We start from the raw sequence: 24,259 nt of genomic DNA, 5'->3' as shown, positions 1-24,259 counted from the left end.
CTGCCCTGCCCCCATTGCCTTTCCCTCCATTACCAGGCACATTGTAGGTGCTCAATGCATATTCATTAATAAGAGTCAGCAGGTCAGCGTGCCCAGGGCACATGCCTGTATTAGAAAGGCAGCCACAGCCTCTCCTGACTGGACTGTCAACCCTCCCAGGAAGAGCACTGGAAGGTCAGTTCAACCTAAATAAGACCTCTGTGTTCACACTGCATAGAAACACTTGGAAAACTCATCTGTAAAATGGTAATAGTATTAATACTTATTTTCTCTTTCATGGAATTGCTGTTGGGAAGGACCCTGTAGATCAGTCGTTCACTGCATTCTACTTGCCTGTCTCTATATGGCGGGGGCTGTGCTAAGTGCTGCTGGACACTGGGGAGCAGCCCAAGGTCTTGGCTTCGTGGGGCCTACAGCTTAAAGGAGCATGGGTTGGGTTTATGGTAGCCGCTCTTTGTTTTGTTTTGAGACAGAGTCTCTGTCTGTCACCCACGCTGGAGTGCAGTGGCGTGATCTCGGCTCACTGCAACCTCCACCTCCCGGGTTCAAGCAATTCTCCTATCTCAGCCTCCCGAGTAGCTGGGATTACAGGCGCACGCCACCACACCTGGCTAATTTTTTTGTATTTTTAGTAGAGACGGCATTTCACCATATTGGTCAGGCTGGTCTCGAACTCCTGACCTCAGGTGATCCACCAACCTCGGCTTCCCAAAGTGCTGGGATTACAGGCATGAGCCACTGCACCCGGCCTGGTAGCCATTCTTACAACCCATGAAAGGAGTGGCCTGAAAAATTTATCACAGATTCCCTCTGCTGAATGAACTCTGCTCATAAAATGACCCCCTCGCATTGAATAGTGTTTAAAGCAGTTGTCCATATGTGGTCTTGGTTAATTCTTCATTTAGTAGATTATCCCACTGTTTTGAAGATGAAGAAATTTCAACCTGGTCAGAGGAAAGTATATCCTCAAGGTGAGCAAAGCCAGGTGGCCTGGGTCCCTCTGGTGGGATGCAGAACCCGGGCCTTGAGCCTGGTGGACGCAGAGTTTCCAAGAGGCTTTTCCCGCACGTTGGGGTCCCAGGCTGGAGGCTGGAGGCTGGAGGAGCCTGTGGTGGTGGTGGTGGTAGTGGTGGTCTGCACTGATGTTCTGGTCAGGATAGGGGGCATTCTCCTCCTGGAGTAAAAGGCCGGCTCAGTGAGTTTTGATGTCCCTGCCCAGGAGTGGCTTCAACACTGTGGGTGGCCATCCTCTGGGGAGTGTTTCCCCAAGTGGCCGCCTGGTCCACCCAGACCTGCCACCTGGAGTCTCCATATGGAAGAGTTCGTAATGTTCCGACAAGCACCTCAGAGCACCTGCTTCGAGAACGCTGCCCTGTGGGAGCCTCAGGGTTGGGGGCAGTGGCAGCTCTGGCGAATTAAAATCCCCATCCATCCAGCTCTGCGCTGGCAGGTGGGGGCCCTGGGCGGCCAGCACCCGGCAACCCTCTCTGTGTCTGGTTGCAGGGAACATTGAGTACAGCTGCCCAGCCACCAACGAGTGTGAGATCACCAAACGGAGGCGCAAGTCCTGCCAGGCCTGCCGCTTCATGAAATGCCTCAAAGTGGGGATGCTGAAGGAAGGTAAGAGGCCCCACCGAGTCGGGGTTCGCCGTGAGGCCCTGCTTGCTGGGGAGTTTTCGTCCCCTGTGAGACCCCCACAAGCCGCGGACCTGTGTCCCAGGGTGAGACCCAGCCTGGGCGCCCACCTCCTCCCACACCCTGCCAGCCCGCCACGGCGCCTGCATGGCTCTCCTCCTTTAGGGAGGTGGGAATTGGAATTTCTCCATTAAGGATCCTTCCGAACCCCTGACCCCCGGCACTCTGGGAAGGCCCTCCGATAGGGGCAAACCCCACCTCCACCTTAGGAGGGGTAGGCTTAAGAGGCTGTTATATCCCCCAGCACCCTCAAGGGCTTGGGGGTGAAAAGGACAGACACATTAAGTCCAAGAATGAGAAATATGTTCCCTTCACCTGTGAAGAATGGCATTTGTTTTCTGGTCGGTGGACAGGACATGGCTCTTGCCTTGGGAATGCTGCTCCCTTCCTTGTTCCCTCTCTCCTCATCCTCTCCCTTCCCTCTCCTCTGTCTCCCTGCGTCCTCTGTCTCTAGAGCTGTGCTGTCTAATATGGCAACCACAAGCCACAAGCCACACGTGGCTCCCGAGTGCTGGTCCAAACAGAGGTGTGCTGAGTGTACAACACATGCCTGCTTTAGAGGACTTCATAGGACCATAAAAAGCAGTGTAAAGTCTGGTGGTGATCATTTTAAAAACGTGATTGCATGCAGAAAGGCTAATTTTCTGGACATGTTAAATAAAACATATTGTGAAATTAGCATCACAGCATCACATGCTTCTTTTTATCTATTCTTTTTTTTTCTTTTTGAGATGGAGTGTTGCTCTGTCACCCAGGCTGGAGTGCAGTGGCACAGTCTCGGCTCACTGCAAGCTCTGCCTCCTGGTTTCACGACATTCTCATGCCTCAGCCTCCCGAGTAGCTGGGACTACAGGGGCCCGCCACCTCGCTTGGCTAATTTTTTTGTGTTTTTAGTAGAGACAGGGTTTCACGGTGTTAGCCAGGATGGTCTCAATCTCCTGACCTCGTGATCCACCCACCTCGGCCTCCCAAAGTGCTGGGATTATAGGCGTGAGCCACCACACCCGGCCTCTTTTTATCTATTCTTTAACGTGGCTACTAGAAAATTTGAAATGACACGTAGCTCTCATTGGGACAACTGCTCCAGATCTCCTCTTCCTCACTTTCTCTACTGATTTGCTCCTTTTTAAAATATTAAAATATTATCGATAGAGGCAAGGTCTTGCCATGTTGTTCAGGTTGGTCTCGAACTCCTGGGCTCAGGCAGTCCTCCCACCTCAGCCTCCTAAAGTGCTGGGATTACAGGCGTGAGCCACCGTGCCCAGCCGATGTTTTTAGTTTGAGGAACCTTGTTCAGTACCATTTTAGGGATGGGTCGTGAGGGTATGTGTTTCCCTGCTTCTCCAGCTTCCAAGGAGAGCCAGTGAAAATTCTTAGAGATCAACTTTTAAGCTCTGGGCCTGGAATCCTTCTAGAAGTGGGAGGAAACAGGAAAAGAGGTGTGTGGGGGTGATCAGAAGGGGCTACAGAGAGAACAAAGGGACAGGTCTGGAATGCAGACCCTTCCTGGAGGGGGAAGGCTGGGCGTGGGCTTCTGGAAGCCCACGCCCAGCCTTGGGAGCCCCAGGGCACTCTGAAGATAACGGCCCAGACCTAAGATGCTTTGTCAGTACAACTTGGACCATCACGTGCTATAAAAATTGGACCTTCCACTTCCTTTTACCGTTTCCAGGTCCTGCACTTCACCTCAGCTCAGCCCAGCACCAATATCCATAAAACAGAAGCTCTTGAAGCAGGCCCTTGGCTGTCGACATGGCACACTGGCTTTTAAAATGCTCCTCATTCAGGGCTTCATTTAACCCCTTTGTGATGGAGTGGACCACTCAGCTCTTAGGCTAGCTGCTTCGTTAGGGGCTCAACCGAAAAAACAGTCTCCTTTCCAGATTTAAAATGGGCTACATCAGGCCCGCGGAAAGGCTGTCTGTTGGTTCATTATATAATTTTGGTCTTGCTCCTGGATAGCATGACCCCAACTAGTGGCTGAACTGGGTCCTCTGACTCCTATGTTGGGCTCTTTCTGCTCCTTCAGAGCCTCCTGGTATTCACAGATGGGAAAATTGAGGCAAAAGGCCCATGGAAGCATGCCTGAGTGCTGGTCTCTTGACTTTCTCTCCATGTGGTGCTGAGAATCTGAGGGTTTCTAAGCTTTGGAGACTCATTCATTCCTCTTAAGCCCAAGAGACGGAGCTGCTTGACCTGTTGTTCTCACATCCAGAGCTGGATGTGAGAACAGCAGGTCAAGCAGGGGGCCAGGCGCCACTTGGTTGCAGCTTTTAGCCTCCCTGCCTACTTGACAGCATCCGAGGCACTTAGAGCAGCCAGAAGCCTCATTGTTTTCAATATAGCCCTGAATTTTACAGGTGACAAAATGGAGCCCTGCAGGGGCTGGGGTGAGATGACTCCCACCCTCAGTCACACATTCATTTGAGGGGAGCTGGGCCCAGAGGCTGGAAATTTCCTTGCCCTGTTCAGTGTCTGCTCCCCATGGCACAGCACAGGGATGGGGGAGGACGAGAGGGGACCTCCCACTCAATTCCTGGACCATCTTGTAACTGAACAGAGTCTCTTCAGGGGCTATGCAGTGCTGGGAAGAGAGAAGGGCACTTTCTAGTGGCTTCTCAGAAAGGAGGAGATGGTGAAGGGGTGCACTGATGGCAGGGAGGGAGGTGGTGAGGCCCACAACTGACTGGTGGCCGCTCAGACATCCAGACTGGCACTTTCAGAGAAACAAGGTGGACACTGTGTGTCCCAGGATGATGGTATTGGGGGTGGTGGGAGGACAGGGGCATGAGGCCCCTGCTGCCTCAAGTGGGGAGGATGTTCAGGGGAAGCCTCAGTGTTGACACCCCTGCCCTGCTCCAAATATAGCCCTTTGGTTGATGGCCTGTACCCAGGGTGGCAGCTGGGGCCTCCCAGGCAGACATGCTGAGCCCAAAAAGGCCCTTTAAGGAGCTCTGCCTGAAGGAGGAAGGGACAGCCACTAGAACGCTCCCTCCCCAACTCCCCACCTGTGCTGGCAGGTCCAGATCCAAGAGTGGGGAGATGCCACAAAGGCTCCCGAGTATGGACAAAGCAGAGAGCCGCGTTTAGTTTCTGTCCGCTGCAGGGCCTTGGAGAGATCCTGGGATCTGAAGCTCCGCGGGGACCGACCCCCTTAGGAGGAGCATCCTCCTTCAACAGCCTGGGCCCCTGCCAGGTGGGGGCTCTTGGCAGCTGCCTGGCTTGGCTTTCGTTTGGGTGTCCCTCCTGGTTCTGCAGGCAAGGCCCAGGCCCCCCGAGACCAGCGTGGGCTTGTCGCCCACCTCAGACTCTGACGGGACTCTAAAAGGCAAACTTCACCTTCCCCAGGGCTGCTGCTCTGCTTTAGGGTCCCACAGTGGGCCTCTGTTGCTGGGGGGGTTTTGGGGGGCCAGGGGCTTGGGGAGGGCTGCAGAGGGAGAGATGTGGGTGCCTCCACCCTCTCTGCTCCCCTCACCTGCATGTCTGAACCCCACCCTCCCCCTCTCATCCAGCCACATTCTCCTTGTGTTTTATGATTTTTCCTTTCTTAGGTAAAATAATCAGAGATCATTTCCCAGTTTGGGGGCCCAGCAACAGCCACAGAAGAAATCAGACTTGGGGCTTCCTCTGGCTCTCCCTCTCTCTTAAGACTGTGGCCAACTCAGGGATCTAAGCTTTTCAGATTCCTCACATGGCTGGGGACAGATCCTATGGCCACCTCCCTGTGACTTTCTCCCTGGAACATCCAGAGCAGACCATGGAAAACAGGAGATGTCCAAAGGCCTATCTTGCTTTAAGCAAATCTAGAACATAAAAATCTGTATTTTCAGAGAACAGGTAATTTTTCTCTTTTAAAAACTGAACACAAAATCTGGGTTAGGAGTTGGTGGCCTGTGTTCTGTCCCTGGTTATTAGGTATTTTTGCCCGTGTAATTTTTTTTTCTCTTGAGAAAGACAAAAAAAGCCTTGCTCTGTCGCCAGGCTGGAGTGCAGTGGCACAATCTAGGCTCACCACACCCTCCACCTCCTGGGTTCAAGCAATTCTCCTGCTTCAATCTCCTGGGTAGCTGAGACTACAAGCGCACACCACCATGCCCAGCTAATTTTTGTATTTTTAGTAGAGATGGGGTTTCACTATGTTGGCCAGGATGGTCTCGGTCTCTTGACCTTGTCATCTGCCCACCTCAGCCTTCCAAAGTGCTGGGATTACAGGCGTGAACCACCACCCCCGGCTGCCGTTTATTATTATTATTCACACCCACATGCTTCCATTTCTTCACTGTAAAACGGGGATGTTGATACCTGCTTTCCATCACCACGTCAAAGTGGGGACCTGGGACAGATGGGACAGCTCCTCTTGGCAGAATCCACTGTGGGATTGCTTTGCAATGTCAGCTCCCTTGATGCGTTAAAATACTCCAGTGTTGGATTCAGGCTGGGTGCGGTGGCTCACGCCTGTAATCCCAGCACTTGGGGAGGCCAAGGTGGGCAGATCACCTGAGGTCAGGAGTTTGAGACCAGCCTGGCCAACATGGTGAAACGCCGTCTCTACTAAAAATACAAAAATTAGCTGGGCATGGTGGCACACGCATGTAATCCCAGCTACTCTGGAAACTGAGGCAGGAGCATTGCTTGAACCCAGGAGGCAGAGGTTGCAGTGAGCTGAGATTATGTCACTGCACTCCAGCCTGGGCGACAGTGCAAGACTTTGTCTCAAAGAAAAAAAAAATTCTGGTGTTTGATGCAAAGACACCCTCGTTTACGCTCAACTTTTCATCAGTCTGCCCCTTGTGTTTGGGGAGGCAGACTGGTGTCTGGCCACCTTGATTTTCTTCCTGGATTTGTTGGTGGGAATCTTAAAAGGCAGCCTTGTCTTGGGCTGGTCCCCACTGTGGGTTCTAGAATCAGGATGGGCAGCTCCCCTGGTAGTCAGCCTTTGCAGCCTGGCTAGGGTGTGGACTGACTCTGGAAAAACACTAGCTGCATTTCCTAGGGGGCTCCCTGAGGCCTCAGTACAGCTCTGGGATTTTAGCAATTCTCTCTAGACAGCCTGTCCCCACCAACTTCACCTCCTCCTCACCTCACCTCCCTCATGTGACCAGCCTCCCAAGCCCGCTCCATTTCTCCCCCGCTCAGCCCCTGCCTGCCTTTCCCCAAGTGTTTTCTAAAAGATATTTGATTTCAGTGAAAGCTGGGCCGACATCCATGCAATATGCTCTCACTCGCTTTGTGCTTGTTGGGAAGGTGGAGGGCTCCTCCGGGGATTCTGGGTAATTGCGTTAGTGGCCAGCTCATGTCAGGAAATTAAAAGGAGGCCCTGATCAGGTTCCCACTGCATGGGATTTAATGGCCTTGTATTTATAGAGTATTCTGCCTCTAGCCCATGCCAGAAATATCACTTTTTTTCTGGCCCTGTGAATGAAGAAAGAGCATGAGAGATGACTTGCCTTTAAAAATTCTTTTTCTTTTTCAAAATATATTAGTGTTTTGAAACAAACCAACTCTTTACCACTTTAGAGAATGGTATTGAGCTATAAGCCTGAGAATGCCAATGTGTGTTTGCATCCCTTTCGAGCCACTTTACATTCTACACACACTGTCCCCCCTCAAAACCCCCCCACACACAGACACACGCACACACACACACACACACACACACGTACCTGACAGCTCACAGGATCTTCCCGGGCATCCTGAAGCCTTTGGGCCACTCGGCCACAATGACCTCTGGTTGGAGAAGTGTTGATTGAATGAAGACGCAGGAGATGATCTTGTCTGTGCTAAATCATTCTTACTGTTCCCTGCAGGCTTTTGGATAACGGGTCTGGTGGTCACGTAGGCCTGGTTAAACCTCATCTTCACCACTTATCGACTCCTTGGGCCAGTTACTTAAGCCCCTGTAAGCCTCCCTTTCCTCCTCCATAAAATGGGAATCATAATAGTGCCTATCTTCATCTTGCTCCCAATCGTCAGGGAAAGCTCCTAGAGTTATACTGTGAAGTCTGATTGTTGATTGGAGATAGATATTCTTCATGTTACAAAATGGGTTTTCTTCTGTGATCCAGAGGCAATTTTGAATCTCCTGTAGCCTCACTCCCTACTCTTGTAATCTTGCTTCACATTTTCATGAAAAAATAGAATGTCAAATGGGAAATTTCTTACCCTCCTACCATTGAATCCACAAACCTACCAGTTTGTGCACCTGTTTTCTGCCTTCTTCTTGGTAGACTAGAGGTATTTCCAATCCTGACAGACGCTGGTCCCCCTCCTGCCCTCCTATGCTCTGAATCGCTCTCTTCTTTACCAAGGACTTCATTCCTTTATTTATTTATTTATTTATTTTCTGAGATGGAGTCTCACTCTGTTGCCCAGGCTGGATTGCAGTGGTGGGATCTTGGCTCACTGCAACCTCTGCCTCCCGGGTTCAAGCGATTCTCCTGCCTCAACTTCCCGAGTAGCTGAGATTACAGGCATGCACCACCACGTCCAGCTAAGTTTTTGTATTTTTAGTAGAGACAGGGTTTCACCATGTTGGTCAGGCTGTCCGCGAACTCCTGACCTCAAGTGATCTGCCCGCCTCAGCCTCCCCAAGTGCTGGGATTGCAGGAGTGAGCTACCATGCCCAGCCCCTTACCAAGGATTTCATTCCTATAGTATCTTCTCTGCTTTCAGCATCATCGAATTCTCTCTCACTACTGGATCATTTCATTAGCACACAAGCATACTTCTGTTCTCCCATTATGAAGACAAAATTAAATTTATTTTTTAACTTTTAAAAAATGTTAAAAAATTTTTCACATTAAAAAAAAAAAAGAGACAGGCTGGTCTCAAACTCCTGGGCTCAAGCAATCCACCCACCTTAGCCCCTCAAAATGCTGGGATTACAGGGGTGGGTCACCACGCCCAGCCAAAAACAAAATTAAATTTAAAAAATCCACAACTATATTTTGTCCCTTCATCTCCATCTAGATATTGCCACCTGATCCCACTCTCTTTCTCAACAAAACCTCCAAGAGGAATTGACAGCACTTGCTATATTCATTTTCTTATCCCATTCACTCCTTTCTTTAAAAAAACTTCTTTAAAAAGTAAACATTGAATAGATCCAGAAATACACTTATAATATATTACATTAGGTAGTGTAAGACTAGGCTGTGTTTTTGTTTTTGTTTTTTTGGGGTTTTTTTGAGACAGAGTCTTGCTCTGTCACCCAGGCTGGAGTGCAATGGCACAATCTTGGCTAACTGCAACCTCTGCCTCCCGGGTTCCAGTGATTCTCCTGCCTCAGCCTCCCGAGTAGCTGCTATTACAGGCATGCATCACCACACCTGGTTAATTTTTTGTAATTTTAGTAGAGATGGGGTTTCACCATGTTGGCCCAGGCTAGTCTTGAACTCCTGACCTCAGGTGATCCACCTGCCTTGGCCTCCCAAAGTGTTGGGATTACAGGCATGAGCCACCGCTCCAGGCCAGGCTAGGCTTCTAAAAGAAAGAGACTCCCTTTTCCCCTCCACAAACCAAACCAAACCCCAAAACCACCCAGAAACCTAAGCAGGATAGTAGTTTCATTCCCACTCATTTCTCACATAACAGTCTGAAGGTCACAGGCAGTCCCGGACTGGCTGGCAGCTCTGCCAAGCTTAGCATGTGGCTTGTTCTTGCGGACCCCAGTTCTTCCCATCTCACAGACATCTAGAAGGAGGAAAAGCTCCATGTGAAGGGCTGGACCCTAAGTAGCACACATCTGTTCTTCCCACTCACAGCCCAGGGCCACACTTTTCTGCCAGGGAGTCTTGGAATTGTAGCCATTATCTGGGACGCCATGTACCCAGCTAAAACGTTGTTGGTACGGAAAAAGGGAATGACATATTTTCAAAAATAAGTATTGTTTTTTTGTGGGGATTTTGTTATTGTTTCTGTTTTTAAAGAGACAAGGTATTGCTCTGTGGCCCAGGCTGGAGTGCAGTGACATGATCATAGCTCACTGTAACCTCAAACTACTGGGCTCAAGAGATCCTCCCATCTCAGCCTCCTAAGTAGCTGGTCTACAGGCATGTGCCACCATGTGGGGCTAATTTTTAAATTTTTTTTTGTAGAGACAAGGTCTTGCTTATATTGCCCAGGGCGGTCTCCAACCCCTGGCATAAAGCAACCTTCCTGCTTCAGCCTCCCAAAGTCTTCCCTAGATATTTTAGACCTCAATATCTAACCACTGTATTGGCATTGCCACTTGGGTCCTTTATGAGATACCACAGATTAAACATGTCTAGAGAGGAACTCTAGGTTTGAACCATTCCTCCTTCTATTGCTTCCAGTCTTTCCCATCTCAGGAATGGTGATGCTAGTCACCTATTGCTCAAAAGAAACCTGGAGGTCATCCTTGACTCCTCCCAGGTCAATGTCCAAAATGTATTTCAGATTCTCCTACTTTTCTTCATCTCCATGGTCATGACCCTGATCCAAGGAAGCATTGTTTTTTCCTGGACCACTGCAAGAGTTTCCTAACTGGACTTCTGATTCCACTCTTAGTCCTGTTTAATCCCCCTAGCAGTGATCTTGTTAAAGCACTGGTAAGATTCTGTCATTTTGCTTTACGTCGCTCAGTGGCTCTCCATAGCACTTAAAATACAATCCAAACACTTTGCTTTGGTCTTCAAGACCTTGCATGGTCTACCCACTCCCTGCCTCTTCAGTATCATCTCATACCATTCCTTTCCTGTCTGTTCACTCCTACCCACTCTGCTCCAGCTTCCCTGGCTTATTTTTGACCCTCAAGCATGACAAACTGTTTCCCATCTTAGGACTTTCAGAGCCTTCCCTCTGCCTGGAATGCTCTCCCCAAAGCTGGCTCCTTCTTATCCTTCCGACCTCAAGTTAAATGTTATCTTCTCAGAAAGGCCTCCCTATCCACTCTATTACTTGCTATCATATCCCCATGTATGCTTCTTCATTAAACTTCTTTCAGTCTGACATAATCTTATTTATTTATTTGTTTATTTGCAGACTTGTTTGCACCGGCTGCCTCTAACACAGTTGTTCTTAATTCAGGCTCCAGGATGGCAAATTGCCTTTAGTTGCACTCAGCTGGAGTGCATGATGGAAAGGCTTCTTAGGCAGTGTCTGGGATCAGCAGGAAAGAGCGCCATGATTGATTAGCAATGTCTGCCACAGACTAAGAAATGGAAGGCAGGGGCACAGGTGATAAGTCTTTGCCATGCCTGATCTGGTCAACTGAGTTTCAGCGATTTGACCAAGGCCACACAGCTAGTAAATGACAGAGCTGGGTGGAATCTAGTCTCCTTGGCTATGTGGAATTCCTTCTAAGAAGCCTATTCCAACCACATGGTTGATGCCTTGGCCAGTAGTGAAGCCTGTAGCCCTTTCTCAAAGTGGAAAAAAGAAGAAGGGAAAGGAAAGGGAAGCTGGGCTGAAATAACTTCTCTGTGTCAGGCATACAGTTTTGGAGACTTCTTGGCAGTTGGGAATGCAGGCGTAATACAGTTTTGTCAAAACGCCCTTGGGGATGTGGCGGCATGGTAAGAAGTGTCTAGAGGAGCCCAGCATGATAGCAGACACTCCTTTAATAGGCAGAATTCTGAGAGCTCATCACTCACTACCACTTATCCACGGCAGTGCCCAGAGCCCACAGAGCAGCTGGCAAAAGCCCCAGAATATTAGGTGTCATGTATGTCTGTTTAGCTACAAGGCTCTCTCTCTTAGCTTTTAGGAAGTCAGGCATGAGGCACTCTGCCTTTATGGTGTATCACTGGGGTAAGAGGCAGCCCAAAAGAGCCATTGTGTCTGAGGCAGCAAGGCAAGCTTGCCTGTCACCCAGAAACCTGCACAGGACAGGTGGCTGAAGGAAGTCCAGTGTATACAGGGGTTGTGGCTGAGAGTTCAGGGCATTGCACTGGGCTGGAGTGCCCATCAGCATGCCCACACAGCTTCCAGAACCTCAGGGGCTCATGATACCCACATCATCTTCTGGGTGGTTTTCTCCTCCTCCTGGAGATGGGTCAGCTACAGTTTGGTAGAACCTACAGGCGGGGAGTTCACCCCCAAGTTTCCTGGGAAGAACACTGGCCACATAAAAGTGTTGAATAAAACAGGTTTAGCACAGTGCTCCCCAGACCTGGCACATAATTAGAATTAGTAGAGGAGCTTTGGAAAATACTCATTCCTCGACATCTCCCTAGACCTACTGACCCGGAGCCTCTAAATGAGTAAGTCCTCAAAGTCTGTGCTGTTCAAAGGCTTCCTAGGGCGTTCTGAGATTATATGGGACTGGCTTCACAAGATTAGGGCAAAGAAGATAGTTCTTGGAGATCTGAAAATCAAGGTTCAAAACTTCCCCGTGACGTTTCTTGGCTGTGTGATCCTGAGCGAGTCGCCTGACCTTTCTGAGCCTCAGATATCACATGGGACTGATCATAATCTTGTATATTCTTCCTCCTCAACATTGTTGGGCAGCTCAAATGAGATACGGGTATGAAATAGATTTGTAAACCGTGAAGCTGCTTATTTCGTTAATAAACCAGGGATGTTGAATTTGGTGATGGTGATGGGGGAAAGTTCTGGATAAGGGGAAGAGAAGGGTGTTGGTCATGAAAACCTTGCAATGCCAGCGGGGATCTTGACCTCAGACCTCGACAGTAGCTCTTGGGAGGACACTGGCTCAGAGGCCTTTCCCCTGCCTGCCTTGTCTGAACCTTTCCTGTTGGAAGAGAAATATGATGTGGGAAGCGCCTGGGACAGGCTTAGGGCCAGGTGCAGGACCACGCTTTGCAGAGCTTTAGCCGGTTATTTTTAGTGTCTGGGTATAAAAGAAAGAAGCTTAACGTGGCCCCGCTGCGGCTGACCCTGCACACTCGGCTATTTTTACTTCCAAAAGACTGGGACCTTGTCCAGCTTAGGGAGGGAAGATGAGAAGAAAGGAGGGAGGTGGAGGGAAGAAGGAATTATTTTACTTCCATTAAGAAAAATGTCAGAAGCCTGATCTTATCAAGTCAGCAAGTGGGTATCCAATCCCGGATGTGTAAGCTGCCGGCTGTGGATGCTGTGACGTGCCTGCAGTGGATTGGAGAGGCCAGCAGACGGGGAGCCCCACTCCCCTCCTCTCAAGGAGTTTCTGTCCCAGAGTGGCCCCGAAGCTTCTTTGCTATTTTTTGTGCCCTGAGCTGGGAAGTGGGCTTGGCCACCACAGGCACGAGGGGCACCAACCTGGTGAAGAGGCCGGTGGAGGTGGGAGCAGTTATGACTGCAGCCAAGGGCAGAGCCAAGGGCAGAACCTCTGTTCTCAGGTTGGACAAAGGCAGCCATCAGACCCACTGGCATATTCCAGAGAGTCCCAGTGTTGGGGCTGTGTGCCCTGGGCACAATATTTAACCTCTCTCAACCTTAATTTCTTCAGGGATTTTGTTTAATACATCTGACTCACAGTAGTTACAACTGTGGGGATGTGTTTCTCTCTTCCATGAGGAAGGCAGCTCAAGCCAGACTCTATGACCTTCAACAGGCAGATGAAAGGCAAGAAGTGACTACTGAGTGCCTACTGTGTACCAAGCATACTGTTACGTGTTTCAATATTTTATGTCGTTTAATTCCACTAACCTGAGAAAGGATACATATTTTTAAAAAATTTTAACAGCTTTATTGAAATATAGTTCACCCATTTAAAGTATACAGTTTGATAGCGTTTTGTATTCCTATATTTGTAAATTGTGGCAAAATATATTTCACGTACAAGTTGGCATTTTAGAAATTAAGTGTACAATTCAGTGACATCAAACACATCCACAATATTATGCGATCACCAGCCAGGTACTGTGGCTCATGCCTGTAATCCCAGTACTTCGGGAGTCTGAGGAAGGTGGATTGCTTAAGCTTAGGAGTTTGAGGCTAGCCTGGCCAACATGGTGAAACCCTATCTCTACAAAATACACAAAAATTAGCCAGGTGTGGTGGCACATACCTGTAATCCCAGCTATTCAGGAGGCTGAGGCAGGAGGATCACTTGAGTCCAGGATCGCGCCACTGCACTCCAGCCTGGGTGACAAATTGGGACCCTGTCTCAAACAAAACAAAACAAACCATTATGTAATCACCATCAGACCAGGAGTTCAAGTCCAGCCTGGGCAACATAGTGAGATCCCCCATCTACCAAAAAACAACAAAAAAAGGAGGGGACCAGGCACAGTGGTTCATACCTGTAATCCCAGCACTTTGGGAGGCTGAGGCAGAAGGATCGCTTGAGGTCAGGAGTTCGAGACCAGCCTGGGCAACATAGTGAGACCCCCATCTCTACAAAAATTTTTTTAAAAAAATTATCTGGGTATGGTGGCATGTGCCTATGGTCCCAGCTACGTGGGAGGCTGAGGTGGAAAGATCTCTTTTTTTTTTTTTTTGAGACAGAGTCTCACTCTGTCATCTGGGCTGGAGTGCAGTGGCGCTATCACGGCTCACTGCAACCTCTGCCTCCTAGATTCATGCCATTCTCCTGCCTCAGCCTCCCAAGTAGCTGGGACTACAGGCACCCGCCACCATGCCCGGCTAATTTTTTTGTATTTTTATTAGAGACAGGGTTTCACCATATTAGCCAGGATGGAGAGGTGGGAAGATCTCTTGAGGCTGGGAGGTCAAGGATGCAGAGAGCCAGCCTGGCCTATAGAGTGAGACCCTGTCTCTTAAAAAAAAACAGGGTGTGGTGGTGTACACTTGTAGTCCCAGCTCCTGGGGAGGCTGAGGCAGGAGGATCACTTGAGCCCAGTAATTTGAGGTTGCAGTGAGCTATGATGGACTCACTGCACTGCAGCCTGGGCAACAGAGCAAGACCTTGCCTAAAAAAAGAAAGAAAGAAAGAAAGAAAGAAAGAAAGAAAGAAAGAAAGAAAGAAAGAAGAAAGAGAAAGAAAGAAAGGAAGAAAGAAAGAAAGAAAGAAAGAAAGAAAGAAAGAAAGAAAGAAAGAAAGAAGAAAGAAAGAAAGAAGAAAGAGAAAAAGTGGAATCACATAATATCTGTCCTTTGGTGTCTGGTTTATTTTCCTTAGTGTAGTGTTTTTAAAGTGCATTCATGTTATAGCATATATCAGAACTTTATTCCTTTCTATGACTAAGTAACATTTCACGTATATACCACGTTTGCTTCTCCACTCGTCTATCCACGGACACTTGGGTTGTTTCCACCTTTTGGCTATTGTGGTTATGCTGTGGTGAACATTGTCCTACAGGCATCTGTTCAAATTCCTTCTATTTTTAAAAAATTTGCTTCTTTTCCCCACACTACACAGATATATGTTCAGATTCCTCTTTTCAGTTTTTTGGGGCCGTATACCTAAGAGTGAGATTGCTGAATCATATGGTAATTCTGTTTAGCTTTTTGAGGAATCATCAAACTATGTTCCACATGGTTACACCATTTTACTTTTCCAGCAGCATTGTTTTTTAAGTTTTTAATTAAACTTCTTATTTGGAGGTAATTGCAGATTCACACGCAGTTGTAAGAAATAATACAGAGAGATGCCATGCATCGCTTACCCAGTTTTCCCAATGGTAACATCTTAAAAAACTATAGTACAATATCACAACCAGGATATTGACATTGATACAGTCAATTGACATTGATATGGTCAAGATGCAGAAAATCTTTAAGAGTGAAGTGTTTTTTTTTTATTATTAATTTTTTTTTTTTTTAGATGGAGTCTCACTCTGTTGCCCAGGCTGGAGTGCAATGGCGTGATCTCAACTCAAGATCTCCATCTGCACAGGGTCATGTATTCCAGGGATTATCAATTTTTTTCTATTCATGGAGCACTCAGAAATATTAAAATTTTGACCTGTACACATTAAGGGATTAAACGGTGTTAATGGTGGTTAAAACAAAGGATCTGTATTTATAGCAGTATTTGGAAATATGTGACACTTTACATTTGAGCATTATTAATGCTTTTTCACATTCAGAAAACTATCAATAAGATGATAAAATCTAATAATCCTAGACAGTAATTGTAAGTTAATTAGTATTTTAATGTGTTTCCTGAGTCTACTTTTAGATATTTTACTAATATAAGGACATAAACAATAAGGCAACTCTCATTTCAAGTTCAAGTCTTCTTGTTTATTTCCAGTTAGTGTTTGTAAGTTTTAAGCATCCTAATTTTAAAAGTAATTGCTCATTGTATCAGTCAGTGAAAATTGCTTTCTGCCGCAAGTTACAGAGAACCTGGTAACTAGCAGCATAAGCATGGATGAATGAAGTTGGTTTTCCCACCTTACAAGAAGCCTGGAGATGGGCAGCTGCTGTATTGCACAAAGTTCTCAGCCATGGCGGCAGGGGCTCCAGCTCTTTCTTTTGTCTCTGGTGTTCTTTGGTGTCCTCAGACAGCCATGTCATGGCTGCAAGGTGGTTGCCACACCTGTAGGCTTCACCTTCCAGGCTGGGGCAAGAGAAAGGCAAAAAGAGCTGCACTGAACATGTCTGCCCCTTTTCTCAGAAAAGCAAAACCATTCCAGAAGTCCCACCATGGACTTAACCTGACATCCCATTGCCGTGGTGGCACGCACCTGTGGTCCCAGCTACTCGAGAGGCTGAGGCATGAAAATGGCTTGAACCTGGGAGGCGGAAGTTGCAGTGAGCCAAGATCGCACCACTGAATTCCAGCCTGGGCCACAGAGTGAGAGTCTGTCTCAAAAACAATAAAAAAAGGAGAAGGCCACTTCACTTAGGTGGGGGTCCATCTTCCCCAACCCCAGGCTAGGGGTGCACAGATCTGTGTCACAGGACCCTCCCACTCTAAACGGCCTTTAGCAAGCCCTGAGTGTGAGGCAGTGCCAGGGCAGGGGAGAAATAGAGCAAGCCTGGGTCCTGTCCTCTAAGAACCCATTAAATCGAAGAGATGATGGGTATAAAGGGAAACCAGCATGAGGTGGCCTGTGAGGTATCAGATGAATGTGGAAGTGCTATGGGTTGGCAGGAGGGTGGCAGAAGAGATGGCCTCACCCAGCCTACTGGAACTGCTTTCCAGCTTACCAAGCATTTTCTCATCATTAAGTCATACAATTGTCACAAAAGCCACCCACCTTGAGCAGAGTTGGTTTTACCATTGCCTCCTTCCCTAGACCTGATGATGCAGCTGAAGCCCACTTGTCCAAGGCCAAATAACCTGAAATAACCTGTAAGGGACAGAGATGGGTGTGGGACCTTCATTATCGAGCCCATAGGCTGCAGTGATTATGGGCTGTGCTTAGGGCAGGCTCAGAAAAGCAGAAAGGAAGCAAGGGGAACAAGCACATTTCACATCAGGTATCAGTTTGTGCATAATTAAACCCAACAGGCTACTTTTTTTTTTAACAGCATAACCTGATAATTGATACACGTATTGATTGGAGCCATTGACCACTATGCTGTAAACATCAGGAGGAGAAAATTTAGAGGAGAACTTAACATTTGCTGTGCCCTGGGAGGTCATACTATGTAATAGCAAAGAGCTTGGGTCTTTTATTGGGCAAATTACTGAATCTCTCTGAGCCTCAGTTTTTCTTATTTGTAAAATGAGGATAATAGCACCTGCTTTATATTTTTGTGGGTTAAGTAGGGTAATACAGAGAGTTCTTTACAAATTATGCTGTTATCATTGTCATTATTAATGTGATTTACCAAAAACTTGGGTGCAATGCTGGGGAACAGTAATAATAAAGATGATGATAATAATAATCATCCCATTTTCTAAGCACATGCTGCATCTTGGGTACCATGACAGACTTTGGAGCAGGACTGTGAGCCACCCCTGGCCTTAACAGGTGCCTAGTCAGTAGGGGAAGCCCAGTGTGCTCTGGGAGCCCATGAGGAAGCCCCCAGCCCGGCATGGGGATGAGGAGGAAAGAGGTACATCCACCCCTGCATTCATCAAGTCTTTCCTGAACATCCATGAAAGGTCAGGCCCTGTATCAGGATGCAGAACATCCCAGATGGAGACATCGGCAGAGGTGGCGGCTGCCCATCTCCTTGCCTTGCTGAGGGACAGACACCTCTTTTTATTTTGTGTTGAGCATGTCTCACTCTGATTGACAGCTGCTTGCTGGGAAGCAGGCTGGATGGGAAGCGAGAGTTCATTCCAGTGGCATCTAGGAGAGAAGGTCAGTAAAGTGGGGAAGGGGCTTGTCCTGGACTCAAGGAGAATATATGTTTAAGATCCTGGCATACAGTAGGTGCTCAGTAAGTGGGGGCCCTTACTGTCTCTCATGGATGAGGTGGACCGTTTTCACTTTCGGTCCTGTCACCATTCCAAGGCGAAACAGAGCTTGGTGGAGGGTTTGGTTTGGCCTGGGTATAGTGAACAGAGGAGGCTTCTATGTAGACATGTCACAGGATAGAGTCAGAAAGCTTTTCTAGACAGGGAATTTTCCCAGAAGACTTTTACAGGAAGAATCATCCTTCCTGTGTTTGTGTCTGCTCCTTCTGCTCTCACTGAAGGGGCTTGCAGGGGTGAGGGGGCAAATGTGAGCCAAAGTGCTAGCAGCACATAGGTTCAGGTCTGGAGCTGGATGGCATCTAGCTGTCCCTTTAGGGTCCAAGGTACAGGTAGAAGTTGATAGTATAGCTGTGTTTGCTAGGATGCCTTAGTGCAGCGCTCCTCAAACTCTGTTGTCTGTGCAAATCACCTTGTCTGATTCCTCTGTGGCCAGGCCTGAGATTTTGAGGCATCTAACAAGCCTCAAATGATGGTAATGATGCTGGCCTGCAGACCACACTTGAGGAGGAAGACAGCGGAGACTGCTCCTGCCCACACCTACTCAGCACTGTCTGTGTGTGTGTGTGTGTATGTGTGCATGTGTGCATGCATGCATGTGTGTGAGTGTGTGTGTGCTGATCTGACGCCTGGGCTTTCTTTGGCCACCAGAGTCTGCTCAGCTCGGACCTGGGAGGCAGGCAAGAAGCGCCAAAGCAGCCTGTAGCTGGGAGCCTCAGTTGCCCACAGCAGTACTGTCCTCAGGAACACATTTCTTACTGGCTTTCTTCCCTCCTTGGAAACTGCTCGTATGCAAAGCCTTGTCTCAGATTCTGCTCCTGGAGAAGTCCACAACAGATGTTGTCAGTTACAAAACCTGACCTTCTAGGCAGAAGGGGAGTTTATTGGAAGCCTATCAGGAGGCTCAAAGAGTACATTTAGAAACCAGACAAGAACCAGGAGAATCCCTGGAGAGCCCAGGAGCAGGAAACCCGGTAGCCAGGACACACTGGCCAAGGGCTGCCTACACTCTGCTGTGGAGGCGCTGCTGGTCCGATCAGTCCTCACCTTCGCTCTGTCCTTGTGCCTCCATCTGATGCTGCACTTGGCTGAGCCTATGTCACGGGTCCATGCCTTGACCCCCAGAGGGCAGAGAGAAGGAGAACGCGTACTTCTCAGATATCCATTGAGGGGTGGGGCACAGGCTTCCAACAATTCCCCTATTCCCAACAGGGGAATTACCTTTTTTAAAATTTTTTTTTAATTTTCTTTTGAGATGGAGTCTCACTCTGTTACTCAGGCTGGAGTGCAGTGGTGCGATCTCGGCTCACTGCAACATCCACCTCCTGGGTTCAAGCGATTCTTGTGCCTCAGCCGCCCGAGTAGCTGGAATTACAGGCATGTGCCACCACACCTGGCTAATTTTTGTATTTTTGGTAGAGATGGGGTTTCGCCATGGTGGCTAGGCTGATCTTGAACTCCTGACCTCAAGGGATCCATCCGCCATGGCCTCCCAAAGTGCTGGGATTACAGGGGTGAGCCACCGCGCCTGACCAGGGGAATTACCTTTAAACAGGAAGCCTGGGTGGGCTGCTGAGTAGACTCCCCCTCTCCCCGACTAAAAAAAGTTTAGCACCAGGTACAAATACACCAGGTTGTGGGGTTGAAAAAGACATTGCTGACAAAAATGCGGAGTTGTGGGCTCACTCAGTGAACTCACAGCATCCTTGTCCTCCGGGGCTAGAGTCCTGAACTGAAAACACCTGGGGCAGCAGAGGGGTGGGGGTAGTGTCCTCAGCATCCCAAAGTTCCTTTAGGGCAATGCACACTTAAAGGAATTTTCTCCACTCATTCAGTAAACAAAGTAATTTTGCTTTCAGTTGCTCTAGGAAACTTCCTCCTTCCCAGGGACTTAAATTTAGTAGCTGAACATCCTAACAAAGAAATAGCCAGAAAATAGCCCCAGGCATGAATGGGCTCTAAATCATTATTCCATTAAGTAACCATTGTTCTGACTTTCCCTTGCCTGTTCTGGAGAAAGGCCTGAATCCGGGGGACTGGCAGCCAACATTCTGGGGCTGAAGGATGGACAAGGCTGGGACAGGGAGGAAGATTCTGTTTCTTCTGCTCCCCATCTAGGAAGCACCAGAGTTTATTAGAAAAGGGAAAGACAGGGCCCTGAAGGTCAACTGACTGGGGCTCTGCGAGGGTGATACTCACTGCCTTTGGGGAAAAGAACAGAAGTTGAACCTGGCCTGTCGCAGCAGAGGCTGAGGTGGCAACCCAGCTTTCTTCTCTGAGGACTCTGGTCTCCGTGTCTGACTTCTTGTGTGTTTCAGTCAAGGCCCATTTCATGATCAGGAAAAGGGAGCTGTTCAGTGAGCTCAAGGTAAGGACTCCAAGAAGGGACGTTGTCTGAGGCTGGCCTGGAAGAGCCACAGCACGAAGGCAGAAGTGGCTTCTAGGCCCCACAGGGCCCCAGCACCATGCTTGGGGCACCTGCTGTATGGTGCTTTTTGTGTTGGTTCATGCTTTGTAACCAATTTGTTGGGATTCATCCTTGCAGGCCAGGCCACATCAGTGGGTAGCCAGTCTGAGCTGTGTGCCCACCTGAGGCTCTGTGCCTTCGATCTGCTGGTGGGGGGCATGAAATGGTACCAATGTGTCTGTCCAGGCAGCAGGAGCTGTGGGTGAGGCAGGCTTCTGGAAGGCAAGTTGGATTCAGTGACAATGACAGATCTCTCCAGGGTAAACTCTCACTCCTGGAAGTGGGTGTCGACGTGGAGTAGCCACAGCTGCTTTTGAACCTACTTTCAAGATATTTCCAGGCACTGATTTTCCAGTCCAGAGGTGGCCAGTCCAACTGTTGCATTCCCATCCCCTGGTGACTTGTGTAAAGATAGACTCTAGAGCTTTATGCTAGAACCTCAGAGAGTGGCGTCTAGAAATTGACATTTGTAATTAGCGCCTCCTCAGATGCTTCTTGTGTGAAAAGTTTGAAAACCCTTGAAGTGCCTGTGAATGACCGGGATTCCTTTCTTTTGTTGGCAAGTTAACTTAACCCTCCCTGGATTCAAAGCAGATCTAACATAATATGACTTCTTCCGCCAACACTTGGTAGAGTGCCTTTGTTGACTTAAGGAGAACCAAGGGCTGAGGGTTGCTTGGGATGGATTTCAGAAGGATGCTGAATCCAGAGAGACAGATCCAGGCCTGGGGCAACTGGGATGCGCCATTACTGTTAGACAATTATTTTAGGATTGTCCAGCCACCTGGCCTGAGGCTGGCTGTGGGGCAGTTGTCAAAGGTCATCCGAGCAAGGCCCTGAAGGACCCAGCCAGTGCTGAAATTCCAAAGTCAGTGGTGATGTTGAACAACTCCTGAGATCTTTTCCCTTTCCTCCCCAATAGGTGTGCGCCTTGATCGAGTGCGTGGAGGCCGTCAGAAATACAAGCGACGGCTGGACTCAGAGAGCAGCCCATACCTGAGCTTACAAATTTCTCCACCTGCTAAAAAGCCATGTGAGTGTCAGGGCAGTCCCTGCCCCTCTTGCCAGCATCTGTACCTGGAACATCAGGCATCCCTTAGGGAAACGTCATCTTCCCACCACTGGGTCATGAGACAATGCGGATCTTGGGAGGTGACATCAGTGCCTGGCGTATTTAGAATGTGGCTCCAAATGAAGCATGGTCCTGACGAGCCACAGGCCCCAATGTCCAGAACATGCTCCCCCTTGCCCCCACCCAAAGTTGCTCTGCAGGTTCTTCCTGGAGAATTCATCAGGCAACTTCCCTTGGAGGGATATTTCTCAACAGCCCAGATCACCACTGCCAGCAACTTCATGGAGCCAGAACAGGAGGGGACATTACAGCCGCTTTGACCTACCTGGAGCTCTTAGGAACCCGACTTTGCTTCCTGACTCATCTGAGCCTCCACTCCGGCCCCTTTCCTTTTTTCCCAGCATTTACCTTTCCCTCTTTGGTTGTTGCAGTGACCAAGATTGTCTCATACCTACTGGTGGCCGAGCCGGACAAGCTCTATGCCATGCCTCCCCCCGGTATGCCTGAGGGGGACATCAAGGCCCTGACCACTCTCTGTGACCTGGCAGACCGAGAGCTTGTGGTCATCATTGGCTGGGCCAAGCACATCCCAGGTGAGCATGTGGGACCAGGGGAGAGTGTGGCCAGGGACTCTCAGCCAGTATCTCCACAGCCTACCCATTGGCTGTGCTTCTGATGCCTGGATCCTGGACCCCAGAAGGCCTGTGAAATCCTGGCAGGCCTGTTTCCCTGAGCTCCTCTTCTCTCCTTGTGGCATTGGAGAGGAACAGATAGTTAGAAGGCCCAGTGAGGCTTCTACACTGCTGCAGCCTCTTCAGAATTAGTTATCATTTGAGGTGGGGCCATGTTTGGATCTACAATCAGTGTAATATTCAAAGAACAAGTTCCTTGAGCCCTTAAAGGGCAAAGAGTAGGGTTTTCTTGTAGATCTTATTGGAATGATGCCAGAAAACAACAGAAGAAAGACTGACTCTCTCTTCCTATTGGAGGCAGCAGAATGGAGCAGTGAAGAGCATGGGCTTGGGAATCAGATCGGGATTCCAATTCTGGGTCTGCAGCTTACTAGCTGAGTAACCCTAGGTAGGCCACCTGACCTCTCTGTCAAATGGGAACACAACAGTCCCCCACTTTGTGAGCTTTGATGTGACCATGAAATGAGATCCTGTGTGTGAAGTGTTCAGCACAGTGTCTGGCATGTGCTGGCATCAGTTGCATGCCCACTGTTGCCATTCGCCTGATCTCTAAGGGAGGCCTGTCTCTGGATTGGCTTCTGAGATTTTAAGGGTCTTTCTGGTGCGGAAAGTGTGTGTTACATGTTTCAGGCTGTGTGGACTTATCTTCGCTGTGTGTGGACCCAAACCCTGCTTTCAGCCTGTCTAGGTCTGGGCAGATGGCGGGAGCTTTTTTATTTTTGTAGACACCAACACCCATGTAGTATTCTACATTACATACATAGGGGGCCTTTCTCTGTGCAATTTATTCCTCAACTCCTTTAAGACTCTAATAAGTTGACTCAGAGTGTGGTAGAAACATCCTTTTATCCTTCTGGTAATGACTCACCATGAACATGGGACAATTCAGCTTCCTGTGTGTAGATCCGTTTTTGGTTTGTCGTGGCTCTGAAAGGTGAATACAGCATGCAGACGAGACAGCAAAGGTGACCTAGACTTTAGATACCAAGACCTACAGTTGTTTGTTTGTTTGTTTTTTGAGACAGAGTCTTGCTCTGTTACCCAGGCTGGAGTGCAATGGCACGATCTCGGCTCACTGCAACCTTCGCCTCCCAGGTTCAAGTGATTCTTGGGCCTCAGCCTCCTGAGTAGCTGGGATTACAGGTGCCCGCCACCACACCCAGCTAATTTTTTTGTATTTTTAGTAGAGATGGCATTTTGTCATGTTGGCCAAGCTGGTCTCGAACTCCTGACCTCAAGTGATCTGCCCACCTTGGCCTCCCAAAGTGCTGGGATTATAGGCAAGAGCCACCATGCCTGGCCCAAGGCCCACAGTTGATTGAGGGAATAAAAAATGTTCTTCCACGTGAGACCTTACATGCCCAAGTTGCAGGAAGGAGCCTTCCTGTGGACAGGGACTCACAGAGATATCAGATGGCCCAGAGGCTCTGCTGGCAGGGACTGCCTGGTGGCCCCTGGGCATTCTGACCAGGGATCTGGGCTGGTACGCCCTTACTAAGGAGCTCAACCTCTCAGGGATTACACACTCAGTAGTTTTTGAATCTGCCCAGTGCTGGTTCAGCACAGATGTGGGGTCAGGCCACTGCTTAAGACACTTCAGCCTGGATTGCTCCACTAACCCAGGGCCAAATTGGGTACAAGTACCCCTGCCCCCGCCCCACACTCCTGTTCCAGGTTGAACAGATCCTGCCTCCTAGCAATGGCTCACGAGTGGCGCCTGGCGGTCCCCTGGGTCAATGCTTCCTTCTTCCACAACCCCACCCCTGCAACACCACGGAGGAAGTAGATAAGACCAGGAGACCCTGTCTCCCCTGCACTCATTTTTCTCTGTGCCTGTCCACCTCCCAGCTCCATCTCCCATCTGTGCCCAACCAAGAGGGCAGGGCTAGAGCAGAGTGAGTGCTAAAGGCATAGACTTTGGAATCAGGCAGCCTGGGCTTTCATCTCAGCTGTGTCCTTACTGGCCTTGTGCAAGATACTGAATTTTTTCGGAGCTTCAGTGTCCTTGTCTGTGAAATGGGAATCACGATAGAGCCCCTTCATGGGATTGCCATGAGGATGTAGCACGCTTAGTGTGTACACTGGGTGAA

General features: G+C 48.9%; 2 protein-coding genes across 3 annotated transcripts in view; one reads left to right on the top strand and one right to left on the bottom strand.

Moving 5' to 3' along the window:
* Positions 1-24,259, top strand: part of ESRRB (estrogen related receptor beta) — a 246,139-nt gene that overhangs the window by 204,551 nt on the left and 17,329 nt on the right. For both annotated transcript variants that reach the window (XM_063644256.1, XM_055288690.2), the window contains 3 exons: positions 1,504-1,620; positions 21,328-21,438; positions 21,909-22,070. In XM_063644256.1, the coding sequence (XP_063500326.1) occupies positions 1,504-1,620; positions 21,328-21,438; positions 21,909-22,070 (390 nt within the window). The remainder of the gene's footprint in view (positions 1-1,503; positions 1,621-21,327; positions 21,439-21,908; positions 22,071-24,259) is intronic.
* On the bottom strand, positions 15,812-23,154 carry LOC134737304 (uncharacterized). The gene is made up of 4 exons (XM_063644342.1): positions 23,038-23,154; positions 22,135-22,224; positions 16,770-16,862; positions 15,812-16,126 (listed from the first exon to the last, which is right to left on the bottom strand). Exons 1-4 carry the CDS (start codon positions 23,114-23,116, stop codon positions 16,080-16,082), a joined length of 309 nt encoding a protein of 102 aa, XP_063500412.1. The 5' UTR covers positions 23,117-23,154; the 3' UTR covers positions 15,812-16,079.

This window comes from Symphalangus syndactylus, chromosome 8 (genome assembly GCF_028878055.3).
Source record: "Symphalangus syndactylus isolate Jambi chromosome 8, NHGRI_mSymSyn1-v2.1_pri, whole genome shotgun sequence".
Taxonomy (NCBI): Eukaryota; Metazoa; Chordata; class Mammalia; order Primates; family Hylobatidae; genus Symphalangus; species Symphalangus syndactylus.
The sequence above is the reverse complement of the archived record's forward strand: the minus strand, read 5'-3'. Positions and strand labels throughout refer to the sequence as shown.

Excerpts from the sequence above, each read along its gene's own strand:
- LOC134737304 (XM_063644342.1), bottom strand. The coding sequence starts at position 23,116 with ATGCTGTATTCACCTTTCAGAGCCACGACAAACCAAAAACGGATCTAC. Across the intron at positions 16,863-22,134 it reads ATCAGAAGCACAGCCAATGG|GTTATTTCAGGTTATTTGGC; the intron begins GTAGGCTGTGGA and ends TGTCCCTTACAG. Across the intron at positions 16,127-16,769 it reads TAAAACCAACTCTGCTCAAG|CCTGGAAGGTGAAGCCTACA; the intron begins GTGGGTGGCTTT and ends CTCTTGCCCCAG.